Source organism: Manihot esculenta, chromosome 11, assembly GCF_001659605.2.
Source record: "Manihot esculenta cultivar AM560-2 chromosome 11, M.esculenta_v8, whole genome shotgun sequence".
NCBI lineage: Eukaryota > Viridiplantae > Streptophyta > Magnoliopsida > Malpighiales > Euphorbiaceae > Manihot > Manihot esculenta.
This window is the reverse complement of record NC_035171.2, coordinates 26,720,845-26,740,081: the sequence shown is the minus strand read 5'-3', so window position 1 is coordinate 26,740,081 and position 19,237 is coordinate 26,720,845. Positions and strand designations below refer to the sequence as shown.

Here is a 19,237-nt window from a genome sequence, read left to right as displayed (position 1 = left end):
TTTCTCCCTTATGGCCAATTGATTTGGATTTATTGGGCTGCTTTGGAGCTGATTTTAGTTTAATTGATTTTTAATTATTTCCCCAAGATCCCTATAAATTATTAAAAAAAATAAAAATTAGACTCCATGCACCTCTAGTTGGCTGAATGGTCTAAAGATCATGGTTCATATGGCCTAACATTACTTTCTTAAATTCCAATATCTTTTCTTCTGGAGGCTGAAATGAATCTTTAAGTCTCATCATTTTATAAATATAAATGAAATTCATAGACTAAGTTTTTTGCCAAATGGCCTAAGATTAGGTACAACTCTCCCTATTCTTAAATTATTCAACTCATTTTTAATTTTTTTTATTGTCTATTTTTATTTTATTATTTTCATATCATACAAGATTTTATTTTTCACTGATTTAATTATATATATATAATATAAAATCAGAGATCTACAGGAAAGTAATCATTTTCTCTTCAAAATAATTAATAATTTTAAAATAAGTAAATTGAATTATTATGATATATCACTAATTAAAATATGTTATATCGGATCAAGTTGTTATCACTATATGATTAGATGTTCAAGTTAGCCGACTTGACTTTATTTAACGAGATAGCAACGCCAACTTTGCATAAAATTCAAATTTGTTAGGCATAAAATTCTATTCATCATTTTAAGACCAACATCTTAGTTTAGTTTGACTTATAAAACTTGGCTTATGAACCCTTAAAATTCTAAACAACTATTTATTATTTGATTAAAATATTTATAAATAAATAATAAACTATTGACATGTTTGATAATATGTAATTTGTAAGTAAATTTGTTTTCAGAATTAATAATATATACACATATTAAATAAAATAGGGTAAAGTTTTAAAATTGCACTCACAGACTTACCTTTACCTTGGTAATAAATGCATCCGAGTAAATATAAAAACTCTCAAATTCTACTCTTTCAATTTTCAATTTCCAAATTTTATTTTAAAACAAAAATAATAAAAAATTAAATAAGGGTAATATAGTAATTTAGTTGATAAAACCAGTATCAAAATAAAAATTTAGTTCACTTAATCAATTTTGCTTATAAACTGCATTTATAAATTTAAAAAATGGTTATAAACAAACGGATCACTTATTTTGAAAACTTATAAATAAATGAATTATCTTATAAATTAAGATAAGCACACTCTTAAAAAATCCAATCATATATTTATGTAAATATGTGTATGCAATATATGTACACATACACTTCAACATAAAAGAAAATATCATATAAAAATGAAAAATTATTATTTAATCTATATAATATAGTTAAATTTATTAGTTATTTTTTTAAAATTAAAAAATATATTAAAATATTTTAACATTTTAAAAATTCTATTAATTACTCTTTGCTATTAAATTTTTAAGTTAATGCAGTGATTTTTAATGCTAAAAAGAAAAGAAAAGTTTTTCCTTCTAAAATTACCTTTTAAATTTATTAAATGAATAACTAAACAATTGAATCTTTTAAATTTGAGAGATATCAAATTTTATTTTTTCAATTTTCATTCTAAAAAAAATTTCTTTCCAATTTTTAAAATCTAAAATTAACTAATGAGTGAATCAGTGCACGTTTTAAAAGTTTAAAAATTTTTAATATATCTTTTAAAATTAAAATATTAATCAGTAAATTTTTTAATTCGATAAAAATTAATTATATAATTGCTGGATAAGAATGGATGTATTACATAATTGAAAGCAAAAAAAAATATAAAAAAAATAAGAGAGGATGAAAAGTGATGACAAAAAAAAAAAGAAAAATATTTCAAGTGGGTTTTAATATCTCTCCAACCAATATGAAAAGTAATGCAACAGATCAATTAACAACTCCATCAAGAAGAGAGCTGGGCCAGTGCGAATGATACTTCCCCACCACGAGTGTTGTTCCCGTGACACCACAGTATCCAGAATTAGGCAAACCTGCCAATTTAGGTTCACGAGAGAAATGTCCACTACAATCGGTCTTTTCTTTTCCTATATAAACACCCAAACCCAGTACAAATCCCAAGAACTTGCAGAGAAAATAAATCAAAATCTCAAGTATTAGCACTAGATTTTCATATATAGCAACAAAAATGGAGAGATTCCAAAAACTTTTCCTTGTAATTGTTATGATCTTTGCAGCCATCAGCAGCAAAAGTGTGCTTCAGCTTTCTACTGCACAAACCATCTGCAACATGCCGGTGGCCGGACTAATGGCTTGCAAGCCTTCTGTGACTCCTCCAAACCCTACTGCTCCGACAAGTGATTGCTGCTCGGCGCTTTCCCATGCAGACATGAATTGCCTGTGCTCTTACAAGAATTCCAAGTTGCTTCCTTCTCTTGGGATTGATCCAAAGCTTGCCGTGAAGCTTCCAGCCAAGTGCAATCTTCCTCACCCTGCCAACTGCTAGAGGTTAAAGAACAAGTTGTGTTTCTGCTCAGTTTGGAAGGCTGTAATAATTAGCAGAAAGAAACAAAAGTTGTTGTGAAAAAGGTGAAGCTTGAGTTGGATAATTTAGCTCTTTGTTGTATTTTTCTTGTTTTAGACCGGTTGGTATTCTCCGTGTGTTGGCTGTTTCTCAAATATAATAATACTTTAAGAAATAATGTTTGATTCTAATTAATTTTTGCACAAAATTAACATAAATTTGAAACATCTCATATTCTACTCAATTTTCAATCACCTTTTAAAAAAAAAAAAATTTTAATAATTTTATTTTAATAATTTTATTTTCTCTTTTAAGAGTTTTATAAACTCTATCATCGGCTATCAACCTAGGCAAGCCATTGTGATCTGTGAGGCTTTTGTTTAGTAGTTAACTACTCAAAATTGAGGCACTAAGAGAATCTCAAATCGAGACTGTTAATGTTATAAGTTGTTCATTTACATTTATTAATGTTTATTTAAAGGTGAAATATTACAAGTCCAATATTTTGTCAAAATTTAACTATTTAATTGCTATTTTTTCGAATTTCGAACATAATATTCTTATAATTTATAAAATCAATTTTTTTTTTGTAATTCAGTTAAAGAAGACGTCCTCATTTAATATTAGTTTATTTATTAATTTTTTATTTTTCTATTTAATATATTAGAAAGATAAAAAAAAATTATTATTTCATGTATGGTTTAGTAAAAAAGTTAACTTTATTTTTAATGGAGAAATATGAGTAAAAGATATAATAGAGTAAAATTAAATAAAAATTATTTTTAGTTACATTTTTAATTAATGTTGTGGGAATAAAAAAATAAATTTTAATTATAAATATCATTTTGAGTCTATAAATTTTATTTAGTAATTTTTAATTAAATTAATTTCATTAAATAAATCCATTTAAATATTTATAACATAAATTGATTAATTAAAAAAAGCAAGTTAACCACTTCTCAAAAGGCAATTGGAAGCCTCCTCTCGAATTCTCTATAAATTGAGAGGTCATACTAAAAGAAAAATGAAGAAGATCAAGTCTCAGGCCGCAAGTATTTTCTCAAGACTACAAGCTACCAGCTCTTCATAACTTCCACCCAAATTTTAGGATTACTGAATCTACAAGTCCTCCAAATCAAAGAGGTCTTTTTTATCGATTCAAGAACAAGTTTTTCAAACTCTTGAATCACAAGTGTCAAATAAAAGAATCAAATAATCAAATTCTTTTGTTTCGAGAAATTCATTGTTAGAGATTAAATTTCACTTTTCTTTATTAAATTACTAATTGTTCACTGCTTTCTTATCTTTTAATTTTAGATATGAAATTTTTATGTACATATTTTTAGCATGTCAGTGAGATCTCTCTACCTTTCATCTCTTTCCTTTATCAAGAATCAAGAATCAATTTCCTTTACTTCACAAGGAAATACACCTACCATTTTCACTGTTCAGTGAACTATTGATGCTAAACCTAATGCTAAGATCAAAGAATGATCAATTGAATGTGTTCATGTGCATAGAATATCTATGTCCTAAGTACCAACACTCTATAAAATGCAAATGGGAAGGCATTTGCAATTATTGAAGGTTCTAACAAATTTAAGAAATATGATACCATGACTGTCATGATAACTAATATAACTTCTTTAGAAGAGCGAATTGCCAAAGTGAGTAAACTTTTGGAGACACTGGTTGATTCAGTTAAAGAGAAAGGGATCATTTGCTTATTTGATAATAAGGTGGATGGATTGACTGAGAAAGAGCCAATTGCTATCAAAGAACCTCAAACACAAAGTCAACAAGAAAGCATGAAGAGTTTCATCAATGGTGTTGTAAAAAGCTTGCAAGTTGTTACTGGTGGCTTGATCCTTTTAAACCAACTCAAGGATAACATCAAGGATCAAGTTAAAAGTATCACTCAACCTTCTTATACGTATACTAAACCTTACACCCAAGGATTGACTTTATGAAGATGTCTGCTAACTATCAACCCCTAAAGTTTCAATAGTTTGATGATAAAGGCAATCTAAGACACTATGTGACTCATTTTGTGAAAACCTGCAATAATGTAGGTACTGAAAAAGATCTCATGGTTAAGCAGTTTGTTTGATCGTTAAAAGGAAATATCTTTGATTGGTATACTAACTTGGAGTAGGGCACCATTAAATGTTTCTACAATACACATCGAGTTATCAACACAATGGAACTTATAAACACCTGCCAATAGGCAGAAGAACCTATGATTGAGTGCATTCATAGGTGGAAAAAACATAAGTCTAAACCGCAAATATCACCTCTTAGAAATGTTTACTTTTTATATGTGTATATAGTACATGCATTGGAGGTTGAGGTACATTCTGCAAGGCATCAAGCCCAATACTTTTAAAGAATTAGCCACTTGTGCTCATGACATATAGTTCAGCATTACTGTAGCGGAGAGTCAAGGATTTCCAATGGTAGAACCCAATAAACTTAAGGAAAAGTATGAGTTTCACAAAGGGGGCAAGGCTCTTGCAAAAGCTGAAGAAAAGCGATCCACAACTATCAGTATAATGCCATTTAAGTTTTGTACTAATACTAAGAAGAGAAGAAAGAAGAAAAGGCTATTAAAGGTCCTGGTAGAAAGAAAAACACCTTGAAAGAAAGACAAGAAAAGCAATATTCTTTCTCCAATTTTGATGTACCAAGAATGTTGGACGATTTACTACAAGCTAACCTTATTGAGTTGCCAGAGATGAAACGTCTAGAAGGAGTTGATTATGTAAATGATCCAAACAAATATAGGTATCATTGATTGGTTAACCATCCTATATAAAAGTGTTTCATCTTGAAAGACAAGATTATGGAGCAATATGAGAGAGGAGAAGCTACTTTTAATGAAGAAGATGCCACTTTAAATATGGCTACCATTGAAAGAATCAATATGTCTGTTGGCCTACATGTCATGATGTTGAAGTTCGAGTCTTTTAAACCAATTCAGGTCCTAAGTAGTATTGCATCTCTAACTCAAACCTCATCTCAATTCCATGCTAGCAACCAATCACATGCTAGAGGCATCAAACTAAGAGATAATAAAAAGGTAAAATCTAATGAAGGATGGACCCTTATTTCTCACAAGAGGAGTAAAAAGAATAGAGAATCATTATCATCTCAATTCCATACTAGCAACCAATCACATGCTGGCAGCATCAAACTAAGAGATAATAAAAATGTGAAATCTAATGAAGCATGGATTTTTATTACTCACAAGAGGAGTAAAGAGAAGAGAGGATCATTACCAAAACAATCCTTGGTGAAAAGACCTACAAAGAGAACAATGTCCCAAAAGGGAGAGAGGAAACTGAATCGAGGAATAAATGAAAACAGTTTCATGCAAAAGCCATGATTCCCTGTGACTCTAAGAGAATTTCTGCCAAAAGTAGTTGAACCTGAGATAATCATCTTCCTATGCTATCATATTAATGGAGCAAAGACTCAGAGGATGGAGAAGCTATGATGAAAATGAGCTTTTGTGCCAAGAAAATTACATGCAACTCTTGTATGGCAAAAACTTATTTCTCTGATGAAGACGTATCACTAGGAACTAAGCTGCACAATCATCTGTTATTCATTAAGGGCTACATTTGAGAATGAAAAGTGAATAGGATTATTGTGGATGATGGTCTGCTATCAACATTATGCATCTCAAAATCATGAAAGATTTAGGCATAGCTTCGAACGAGTTAATGCAAAGTCACTTAATGATTCAAAGCTTCAAGTAGGATGGATAAATGACCATTGGAAATATCACACTTTAGGTACTTATTCATAACAAGTGCACTATTTTATATTATTGATACTAGAACCATATATAACTTGTTGTTAGGCCGACTTTGGGCTCATGAAAATGAGGTTGTTCCTTCTACACTACATCAAATGCTTCAAATACTACAGAGATGGATAAGTAAAGAAGGTGAAAGTCAATTGTCACCTTTCACAATAGTAGAGTCTCATTTTACTGATGCAAAATTCTATACAGAGATGGCTTCAGTTGGGGGGGAATTGTCTATCTCCAAGTCTTAAAAAGAAGAAGAGATCAATTTGAAGGAAAAAGGTAAAGTGGAAGGAGCTCATGCAAATAAGATGAAAGGATAATATTTTCTCTCAATTTTAAAGCGGTTAGAAGACTTGACTTTACCAATCACGAGCATATAATCCTTGACAGTTGTTAAGCTTCTATTAAAAGGATTTGCAACACTATCTCAAGGTCCTTTAATTGAATATAAAGAATTGCCAAATAAGATAGGAAATGGCTTTGATCCAAATGCCTACATCTTGTTGGCTAAGGTTGGATATGATCGAGAAAATATTGTTAAGTTGATAACTAAAGGCATTCAGCAGGATACACCAAATAAAGCCAAGCCATAAAAGGTGTGAAAAGAAAAGACTCACTTTGTGGCATCATCATAACTAGTCTTGTATATAAAACCCCTACTTCACTACATTTGAAGATTCATAAGAAGACCACACAATACATAACCATAGAAGAGTAGAAGAAAAGTATAAAGGTTCCATTTTTTATCACCTTAGTAATCCTTGTATAAAGATGACAGTTTTGATAGGATTATGCAAAAGTCAGGAGATCAAATAAAAAAGGGGCATATATCCAAAATAGTCTAGGAGTTAATGCTTCAAATAACAAGCACAAAGCTAAAATCCACATTGTTATTGTTGACCTGAAAGACATACATAGCAGGATCCCTTCACATCTGCATAGATACATTAAATGGATAGTAATTACTAGTTAAATGTTAAAAGGAACACATGTAGTGGTAATCAAAAATTAAGACTCAAAGCAGCAAGAAGAGTTGGACAATATGGAGAATGATACATGCAATTATACACTACAAAAAAACAGTGATTTAGCGACCAAAATTTTGGTCGCTAAAAGGCAGAATTTGGTCGCTATTATGAAATAGCGACCATTTAGCGACCAAAATTAAATGGTCGCTGTTTGGCCAGTCGCTAAATTTTTGGCGACAATCTGAAAATTGGTCGCTAAAATAGCAACCAATCAGCGACCATTTTTTGGTCGCTAATTTGGTGTCAGGGCAAATTAAATATTACAAAATAGCGATCAATCAGCGACCATTTTTTGGTCGCTAATTTGATATCATGCAAATTAAGTATTACAAAATAGCAACCAATCAGCGACCATTTTTTTGGTCGCTAAATTTTGATCGCGCTTTTTTAATCGCTATTTCGTTGTTATTTAATCGCTATTTCGTTGTTATTTAATCGCCTCAGGATGAGCATTTGACCGTTATTTCGTTGCAAATTAATAATAAAATCAAAAAAATATTTATTATTTAATTTGCTTTTGTGGTTGCTTTTATGGCCTCTGTCAAATTAACAAATAAGCAAAGGATTAACCAGAAACCAAAGAAGGGCAAGGAAACAATGATAAGCAACAAATAAGAAAATGCATTTCAAAAATAACTAGAAAAAATAAACACAATATTGTGATAGTACTATGAATTTGATATAGGTTTCTGTTACAGGGTTGGAACAATCTGCACATAGAAAATTGTCCAACTCAAAGAAACCCAACTCAAGATATGCCAGTAAAATATACAGGCTCGTCTACTGAGCTACAGTAGGAAGTACATCTCCAAAATTTACAATACAAATGCGGTTTAATTTGGCTCCCTATTACTCCTGCGCTATGGTAGCTGTGCGCTCAGGGTTGTTCCAGTTGATCACAAGAAGGTCCTCCGGCATCACATGCTCTTTCACTTGGATGGAGATGAATAAAATTCAAAATGCCACCACCTGGGAGATGGAGGACAAAAAGAAAAGGAAAACAAACGAAAAATTAACAATGTTGTTCAATTTCAAGAGTAAGAAAGTAAACAAAGTCCACAAAAGAAACAAATGAAACCCGCAATTGATCTACACCTCTAGCTATTTAAAACTGGAATATACCCTATAATTGCAGTTCAAGAGTCTATAGAAGATTCAATGAATAGCTGAAAATGTCATGGATAGCTGAAAATTTCTACCATTCAATGAAGGATATATTTAAAGATATAGAAGATTCAATTTGCTACCATGAAACCAGACTGTACTTATAGGTCAACAGAAAACTAGGAATACATAGACAAAATGCCAAAAGAATGAAAAATAGTATCAGGCGATGCAGGACATGGCTTTCACCTGAGAATGGTTGACTGCAAAAGGGGCAGAGCTGCAGTTCATCATTCAGAGTCGATCTGCAAAAGTTAACATTATGGTCCAAGGACCAAGGTGAATGACTTTCAACAAAAAACTATCACATAAAGGCTTCTATAAATTCAATTAGAACCTCTGTGGCCCTTACTTGAAAATCTGAAAATCATTTCCACAATTCGGGCACTGCATGTAGACCAGAAAGCATAAAACAATCAGTTATGAAAGAAGCAGCAAAAGAGGTTGGTGCACAGCATACATATATGAACACATACATGTACACAAAGCCAGCAAGATTTCACACAACAATATTTAAGAAGAAAGAAATAAATGTGACTAAAAAGGTTGAAGAAGCCTCACTGTGCCACTTGAAGCATATCCCGCCCTGCCCACCAGAGGAAAGCTCCCACACCGACAATAGGTATTAGTACTGCCAGGAGTTGTAAGAAAGCATTATGATCAATTAGATTTATCTTGGCATACTGAATCCATTGCCAACTCAATATTTGTCTATGACAATATAAGGCTCAAAGTAACACAACATTGTCTACTGAAAACAGTTCTCACAAATAGAAAAAGCAAAAAACTAAGCAACCATGGGAAGATTAAATAATATAAACAATTGAAAGCTCTAGCAGTAAGTGCTTAATGCTTGACATGATTATTCATACGCAATAGATAACAATCAAACAAGAAACGACTCAAACCCTTTGTTGTCAGGAAAATGCTAAATTCAGACCCCAAACAGAGCCTGACAGCCATTCAGGTTCTAAGTAAGTATAATTCCTGACGTTGATTTTGACCTCAAAATGCAGGTTCTTGATGAAAATATATTTGGGTTCTTTAGGTCATCCATGGATCAAAGAGGATGGAGAAGCTCTTGATACTCCTCTTGACAATGCAGTATTGAGTAGGCTCAAGCAATTCAAAGCAATGAATAATTTCAAGAAAGTTGCTCTAAGGGTATGCAACAATGACCTATTAACAAATTTGCTTCAAAGGGTATGCATCAAAATTTTAATGAAAAATTGTGCAGGTCATTGCTGGCTGTCTATCTGAGGAAGAAATTATGGGATTGAAGGAGATGTTCAGGGGAATGGACACTGACAACAGTGGCACTATAACACTTGAAGAGCTGAAGCAAGGACTTGCCAAGCAAGGGACAAAGCTATCTGAATATGAAGTGAAACAACTCATGGAAGCTGTAAGTTGTTCTATTTCTATTTCAATAGTTTCCGGGGGCAATGAAACTTTTTTTCTTTTTGGTTATGGGGATATGGGGATGAGAGGACTCTGCTAAATTGAGTTTGATGCATTGACAGCTGGATTATGCCAGGATAGGCCACTAAAACCATTTTTAAAGTTCAAAAAATCTTGGATGGTTCTTTTTCTTCTAATTATCAGAAACATTTAATGCAATATCCCCACTGGCAAAACAGGCTGATGCAGACGGTAATGGAATAATAGACTATGATGAGTTCATCACAGCAACAATGCATATGAACAGAATGGATAAGTCATAATCACAACAAAAACAAAAAATATTGAGAATAATAGACTATGATAAGTCATAATCACAACAAAAACAAAAAATAAAAAATTCACACAAAATCCACATTAACAATATTCTAAAACACATCTCAATATCACGAAAACAACTCTGAATGGTAGTGTTTATTTCAAAAATTTTCAATAATCTCACTAAAACAACTCTCAGTCCGTTCACAATAATCTTTATTACAAATAATTTTCAATAATCTCACAAACGAAAACTTCACATAAATCTTAATATTTTCACAAATTTAAGAAATAAATAGATCTCACAAACCTGCAGTGACCGAGGACGCGGCGAGGAGCAGCACCGGACAGCAAGACTGGAGCAGAGGAAGCGGCGGGAGAAGAGCAGGAACCGAACGCAGAAACGACGTTGACAGCGTGGAGCACGATCGGCGGGAGGCGCACCAGACGAGTGACGTAGAGGCCGAATGGGGGAGGGGAGGGCGGCAGTAGACTTTGAGAGTTGAGAGAGATTTAGGGTTGGGTTTTATGGGTTATTTTGATTGCAGGTTTATTTATGTTTATTTTTTATCTTTCAATTAAGATTTTATTTTTATAGTTTATATTATTTAAAATGTTTTATATTATATTTTTATTAATTTTACCTTTAATAGTACAATTAAGATTAGGGATTAATTAAATATTAGGGATTAGAGATTAGGATTAGGAATTAGGTTAGAGTAGCTATGTAAACGGATCGGGTATTTTCGAGTATCTGATCCGACCGAACTCTAATAGGACGGATTTGGGTAGTTATAATTGGGTTTGGGTTTTAAAAATAATACCCGTTGCGGGTTCGGATCGGATTCGGGTTTTATGTACAGGATACCCACTATCCGAATCCATTTATATAAATAATTAATCTAATATAAAAAAATATATTTTATAATAATATTTATAAATTTTTTTTATATATTTTTATTTAAAAATTTAAATTTAAATATTCTTTAGAAATATTATATTTTTTAAATGAAAATTATTAATGAAAAATATTTTTTATATAAATTATTAATTAAAATATATAAGATTAAACGGGTTCGGGTTTTATTCGGATAATAATAATCGGGTTTGGAACGGATTCGGATAGTTTAAATTAATTTTTAATCGGGTTCGAAACGGGTTCAGATATTACTAATATAAATCGGGTTCGGGTTCGGGTAGTTTAATTTTCACGGATACGCTACCCGTTTACATCCCTAGGTTAGAGCATCCCTTAAATTATCAAAACGACGTCGTTTTATATACCGAATTGAAATTACTTAATTTAAAATTTTAAATAAAATAAAATTTAATTAAAAATTAAATTAAAATTTTAAAAATAAAATGGTCACTATTTTAGAGATTAAAATTAGGGATTAGGGTTAGGGATTATGAATTAGGGATCAGGAATTCGGAATTAGGAATTAGAGATTAGGGTTAATTTTATTATGAATTAGGAATTAATTAGATATTAGGGATTAGAAATTAGGATTAGGAATTAGGTTAGAGTAGGGATGTAAACGGATCGGGTATTTTCGGGTATCCGATCCGACCGAACCCTAATAGGACAGATTTGGGTAATTATAATCGGGTTTGGGATGGGTTCGGGTTCGGATCAGATTCGGATTTTATGTACCGGTAACTCACTATCCGAATTCGTTTATATAAATAATTAATCTAATATAAAAAAATATATTTTATAATAATATTTATATATTTTTTTTATATATTTTTATTTAAAAATTTAAATTTAAATATTCTTTAGAAATATTATATTTTTTATATGAAAATTATTAATGAAAAATATTTTTTATATAAATTATTAATTAAAATATATAAAATTAAACGGGTTCGAGTTTTATTCGGATAATAATAATCGGGTTTGGAACGGATTCGGATAGTTTAAATTAATTTTTAATTGGATTCGGAACGGGTTCGGATATTACTAATATAAATCGGGTTCGGGTTCGGTTAGTTTAATTTTCATGGGTACCCTACCCGTTTACGTCCCTAGATTAGAGCATCCCTTAAATTGTCAAAACGACGTTGTTTTATATACCGAATTGAAATTACTTAATTTAAAATTTTAAATAAAATAAAATATAATTAAAAATTAAATTAAAATTTTAAAAATAAAATGGTCGCTGATTGGTCGCTGATTGGTCGCTATTTAGCGATTAATTATTTTAGTCGCTAAATATGGTCGCTAAATATCCCCACCCAAAAAGTTGTCGCAATTTCGTCGCAAATATGGTCGCTAATAACTCGCGCCATTAATTCCCGCTAAATTAGCGACCATTTTATATTTGGTCGCTAAATAGCGACCAATCAGCGACCAAAAATTGGTCGTTAAGCTTTTTGTTAAATAAAAATATTATTTCATTCATTCAGTCGCAGAATGGTCGCTGATTGGTAGCTATATAGCGACCAAAAAATTTGGTCGCTAATTTTGGTCGCAATTTCACAGTTTTTTTGTAGTGATATCACCATAGAAGGTCACAATGAGGCTAAGTCTTTAGTTTTAGAGAATGCAGAAGATGCTCCACCTATATTTGAAGAGGGAAATAAAGCAATAATAGATGACTTGAAAGAAATAAACTTGGAAACATAAGAAAGTTCTTGACCAATTTTTATTATTGCAAAGTTATCTCCAGAAGAAAAAAATGACTATGTTGACTTACTTTTAGAATTTCGAGATATCTTTGTATGGACTTATAAAAAGATGCCTAGACTTCACCCAAAAGTGATTATTCATTATTTGGCTATAAAAAAAGGAAATTAGAGCTGCAAAGTAGGCATAGAGACGTTTTTATGTTGAATTGATCTCACAAATTGAAAATAAAGTCAACAAGCTCATTAAAGTTGGAGTCATCAGAGAAGTCAAATATCGTATATTGATATCAAATATTATGACTATATGAAAGAAGAATGGCTAAATGTCGAGTTGTGAACTTCAAAGATTTGAATAATATGTGTTCAAAATATGAATTCCCGCTACCAATTCTAAAAATTATGATTGATGCAACTACTAGTCATGAGGTTCAATTGTTTTTAGATGGTTCACATAAATGCAATCAGATTTCAATGGCACTGAAAGACCAAAAAGCTAATTGTGTTTCGCACTCCTAAAGGAATCTTCTATTATAAAGTCATGTCTTTTAGGTTGAAAATTATTAGTGCTACGTATCAATGCGCATTGCAAAGAATCTTCAGTGACATGCTCTATAAGAATGTAGAATGTTATGTAGATGACCTTGTGGTCAAGTCGAAAAGAAAAGAAGATCATCTCCAACACTTGCGACAAGTATTTGAGCATTTAAGGAGATATCAATTGAAGACGAATGCAATGAAGAGTGCTTTTGGAATGTCGATAGGGAGATTCTTTGGTTTTATTGTACAAAGTCGAGGGTTGAAATTAATTAACGTAAGATTGCCAAGGAATATACACAAGTTAGAAAGCCTACAAGGGAAGTTTGCATACATTTGATGATTCATTTCAAACCCGGCTGAGAGATGTCAACCATTCAGTCAATTGATGAAGAAAGATGTGCCTTCCAAATGGGATGAGACTTGAAAAAATGCTTTCAATAGTATTAAAAGGTACTTGTCAAATCCTTCAGTTTTATAAGCACCATTCCTGGATATCCTCTCATTCGCTATACTATTACTCAAGAGCACTCATTAGGAGCATTATTGGTACAAGAAAATGATGAAGGAAAAGAAGGCATTCTATACTACATTAGTAACAAATTAAATGGAGCATAGTTGAACTACTCACCAATTGAAAAGATGTGCTTGGCATTGATGTTCTTCATTAAAAGTTAAGGCATTACATGCAAGCTTATCATATTCGCTTGGTGTCAAAAACTAATCCAACTAAGTATCTCATGACAAAGCTAGTCCTAGTAGGAAGATTGGCTAAGTGGGAAATATCATTGTAGGAGTTTGACATAACCTATATTTCTTAAAAGGTAATGAAAGGACAAGCATTGGCAAATTTTCTTAAAAATCATCCTATTCCAGAAACCTGTGATTTTTCGAAAGATCTTCCTAATGAAGATGTATTATTCATTGAAAGTTCTCAACCTTAGAAGATATTCTTCGATGGAGCTGCTTGTTGTCATGGAGTGGGGGTAGGACTTATCCTTATTTCACTTGAAGGAGAGGTGTTGTCATATGCATTCAGCCTAACCAAATGTTGTTCAAGTAACATAGCTGAGTATCAAGCCTTCATATTGGGACTTGAGATGGCAATGGACTTGAACATAACTCACCTGGAGGTGTTTGAAGATTCAAATCTAGTGATCAATTAAATCATCACTCTTTGTGATGTCAAAAAGTTTGAACTAGTTCTCTACTTTAAGTAAGAGGTTATTGAAGTAGTTTGATGACATCACTCTTGCACATGTACTGCAAAATAAAAATAAACAGGCAGATGCTTTGGTCAATCTAGCCTCAACTCTGTCTTTCTTAAGCATAAACGCAAGTGTATATGTCTACAAAAGATGGATTGTTCCTCTAATAATAGATAATGAAGATGAAGTTTTGAAAATCTTTATCCATTAAGTTAATGAGGATGACGAGAATCAACCGTTGATTGACTACTTTGAGCATGAAAAGTTGCCAGATGAGGTACATTATAAAACAAAAATAAAATGTAGAGCAGTATGCTTCATCTATTATAAGGACACACTCTACTGATGATATTTGGAGGGAGTGTGGTTGTGTTGCTTAGGGGAAGAAGAATTAAGAAAAGCATTAGAACAAGCGCACTCGATGGTGTGTAGGGCCCATCAATCTAGCCCTAAGTATTTTCAAATTAAAATAATGAGATACTATTGGCCTACTATATTAAAGAAATGTATAGAATATGCAAAGAAATGCCAAGAATTTCAATTCTATGGCAACCTCATCCATCAACTATTAGAGCTACTTCATCCAACTATTGCTTCTGGGCTATTCAATACTTGGGGATTAGATGTAGTTAGACCTCTACTAAAAAGCTCAGGTGGACATCTTTACATTTTGGTTGCTATGGATTACTTTTTTAAATGGATTGAAACTGCAGTATTAAAGAAAGTAAAAAAAGAGAGTATGGTAGATTTCATTCGAGCTGACATTATATATTAATACAGTGTGTCCCGTTATATCATAATTGATAATGGTACATCATTTCCTAACAAGACCATGGATAAGTTATGCACACAATTTAATTTCAAGCAACACAATTCTTTAACGTGTCATGCACTAGCTAATGGTTTGGCATAAGCTTCCAACAAGACTTTGTGCAATCTGCTTAAAAAAATTATTAATTGCTCTATAAGAAACTAGCATGAAAATATTAAAGAAGCTTTATAGGCTTATCGCACTATATACCAAATACCAACTCAAGCCGCCTTATATTCACTTGTATATGGTGTAAAAGTTGTGCTAGCCCTTAAATGTCAAGTTTCTTCTCTTTGAAATACTGTCCGAATGGGACTTTTCACTAAAGATAATATTCATCTATGCCTTGAAAAATTAAAGGCATGAGATGAAAAGAGGTTTGAAGCACAATAAAGACTAGAGTGATATCAAGTTAGACTTTTAAAAGCCTTCAACAAGAGATTTTGCCCTCGTTCTTCTTAAGTTAACTCTCATTCTTCTCAAGTTGGACATTTGGTGCTTGCAATGAGAAGACCAACCAATATGTTTTAATGCATGGAAAATAAGTTTCTCAAGAGTTGGAATGGCCCTTATGTTATTCGAGAAGTCTATTCCAATGGTGCATATAAAATTATTGATAAAGATGGAGTGCACGTTAAGTCTATCAATGATAAATTTTTGGAGAAATACTACACTTGAAGCTCACTAGTGCTCCTGGCCCACATGAGCTAAAACTGTGAACGACACTCTCCCTTAAAGAAAATTATCAAGAACTACATTTTAACTTGATCCTTATTATGAAGGTACATAGGCAGTTTGGATTCTCACCAAGTTTAGTTGCACAAAAAATTTTTCAAATTTTTAGTCGCACAAAAAAATAGCAAAAGGCATGTTTTAACCTTTAAAGTATTCATGAATAGTCAAATAAGCTCTTAATTTTTTTTAGCTCTAAACAAACCCTTTAACTATTTAAATAAATCAAATAAGACCTTTAAATTGTAATTATAGATCAAACATACTCTTACAAGGCATATAAGCTCTTCAAATTCTAGAAGAATTTAAATAAAGCATTTAAAATTTTAAAACTTATCACATAGTCCCTTACTTCTAATTCGAATCTTTTTCTCATATTCTATTTCGTTGTTCTATAACTAACCTCTTTTAGTGATATTTATTAATTTATATTGTCTAGGTTTCTAAACAAAATAGCTGATATGTTTTATTAGATCATATTAAATTAGCGATGGTGACTATAAAAAAAGGTAATAAATCTATAGAAAAATTTTCTAAATGGTTCAATAAAGGGTAAATCATCAATTTAATCTATATTATTACACCAAAATATTCATCATGATATTACATATCGAGTGCATAAAATAATTAATAAGCATCTTATGTACTAGAAAAACTTTTCATACATGCCTTTACTTGGATTTAAATTTAAGGAAATTATAATTTAGTCTCTCTTTTTTATTTATTTCAAAAAGTTGAAGGACTTATTTGTCCAATTTTAAATTTTGAAGGGCATACAAGTACTCCTAGGACATATTTGATTTATTTAAAAAATTTAAAGGATTTATTGAATTATTTTAATAGTTGAAAGGTCTGTTTGAATTCAAAAAAATAGAGAGCTTATTTGACTATTAACTAATACTTTAATGGCTAAAATAGGTCTTTTGCTAAAACAAAATACATTTGAACTATGTTATGACTTAATCCTTCTTATGAAACTATGTAGGCAGGTTAGATCTTTGTTAAGTTCAAACACATACTAAATAAAGAATCAAGATGAAAGTTGCATCTCAACAACATCAAAGGAAGAAAGAAAAGTGCTTAAAGAAAAGTTGAAGAACTAATTTGAGTTGTATTGTAACGACCCGGAAACCAGACCGCTACCGGCGCTAGGATTCTGATCAACTTAAGGTCGCCGGAACCCGTAGCAAGCCTACTATGCATCCTGTGTACCTGATAAAATCCCATACATGAACATACATTTTCATAAAAATTTAAATTTTTCATAAACCAAGCTTGACCTGAGCATACATCATAACCTGTAAACAGAAAACCCACGCTAGAGCCTTCATCAAATGCTCTAGCATGGTCAACATCATATACCTCAAGCTTAGATTAACATAATTCGTTATGAAACCTTTTACATAGAAACATATTCATTGGGATTTACAACATAAACTAGGGTAAAGCACAAAACTAAACCATTATATGATACATGTCCACTACTATTCTATTACATAACATATACCATCAACCTTGGTGACTTTCCCGCTCTAACTCTGATCCTGCAAACCTGGGGGGTTAGGGGAAAGGGGTAAGCTACAAGAGCCTAGTGAGCAGAACAGTAAAAACAGTTTAATAAACTATGCTCATATGGAATGCATCACAACACAAACAATACATATCAAAGATGAACTTGTCACCAGTAACCCTCTACATATCCAATGTGCCCGGCCCTCGACGGAGCTCCTTAGGACTTTCACTTTAACATAACATAATATGTCCAACTGTGCCAGGGGCGTAGAATGGGTCTTGACCTGGACTTTCTCTTACATCGTGCTAGGGGCGTAGAATGGGCCTCGACCTGGACTTCCATATCATATCATAACATATCATATCGAGGGCTAGTGGGTCATCCAATATCCATCCACATCAACAGCAAATTATGCAATGCATCATATTCGTGAATTCTAATGCACACAAGCTATTACATACATGGCATTCATGATGCATGAACATGCTTAAAAGTTTGATTTCTTTGAAAAAAATAGAATAGTTTAGTTCTACTCACCTCAGGCTAACGCTTGACTGACACTAAAGCAGTTGACTCACTGCTGATCTCTTTGGTCTCTCAGGTCCGATCCTACATTGATGGACTCAAGTGAGGGACCAAACATAACTCTAGCAAGACTCTAAACATCTCCCCAAAAACCCCCTAAAACATCATAAAACACATACAAAAAACAAGTAAAGGAAGGCTGGGCAGGGGACTTTCGGCAGCAGGTTCGGCGGCCGAAGGTCCCTATAGATTCGAAAGTCAGACACTTTCGAGGGCAAGGTTCGGCGGCCGAAAGCCTTCACAGACCCAAAAGTCACTAACCTTCGGGGGCAGGTTCGGCGACCGAAACTCCCCTTCAGATTCGAAAGTCCATGCTTTCGAGGGCAGTTTAGGCGGCCAAAGGCTGCCTCCACAGGCAGATTCAACGGCCGAACCTGGGTTCGTTAGAATGGCAAAACCCAATTCTGCCTCAAGCATTTCAACCCCAAACTCTCAAATCATCACACCCAACTTCCTATAACATGCATTCTCACACCCACATGCATAAGGGGCAAAAAAACTAGCCTAAACCCCAACAAACAACAACAAAACATAAGAGGGAACATACATTCATCAAAACCCAATACAAACCCTAATGCTCTTGGTCTAACCACAACATGCATCTCAACCCCTTAAACCTTCACAAAACTTAATTAAAAACATAAGAGAGGCAAGGATCTAGGCTTACCTCTTGAAGATCTAGGAGTGACAGCAACCCCAACGTGGAGATGAGTCAAACGGTCTCCAAAGCTTCCAAACTTCAATTTAAGCTTAAAAACTTCAAGACAAGATGAAAACTCGTAAAAACATTGAAGGATTTGAAAGAAAATCATAAAATCATCAAAGGGAGGGCATGAACTCACCTTTGCCCGAAAATGGAGAGAAAAGATCGCCCATTTTCGGACTGGGGGCCTCTTATAGGTGGCTGGCCAGACCACCTTCGGGGCCGAAAGAGCTCCCGCGACAGTACCATGTTCGGCGGCCGAACCTGGGCCTATCCCTCAAAAACATTTTTCTTCTTTTTAAAGAATTTAATTCAAAAACTTAACATTAAAACCATAAAAGCATT

At 32.6% G+C, this 19,237-nt stretch overlaps 2 protein-coding genes across 2 annotated transcripts; both read left to right on the top strand.

Annotated features, from left to right (window-relative positions):
- Positions 1 to 2,001: 2,001 nt before the first annotated feature.
- Positions 2,002 to 2,641, top strand: LOC110626116 (putative lipid-transfer protein DIR1). The gene has a single exon (XM_021771868.2). It carries the CDS (start codon positions 2,115 to 2,117, stop codon positions 2,430 to 2,432), a length of 318 nt encoding a protein of 105 aa, XP_021627560.1. The 5' UTR covers positions 2,002 to 2,114; the 3' UTR covers positions 2,433 to 2,641.
- A 6,903-nt stretch (positions 2,642 to 9,544) lies between these two features.
- Positions 9,545 to 10,372, top strand: LOC122725184 (calcium-dependent protein kinase 34-like). Its single transcript, XM_043962175.1, has 3 exons — positions 9,545 to 9,620; positions 9,694 to 9,861; positions 10,097 to 10,372. Exons 1-3 carry the CDS (start codon positions 9,591 to 9,593, stop codon positions 10,178 to 10,180), a joined length of 282 nt encoding a protein of 93 aa, XP_043818110.1. The 5' UTR covers positions 9,545 to 9,590; the 3' UTR covers positions 10,181 to 10,372.
- Positions 10,373 to 19,237: the final 8,865 nt, after the last annotated feature.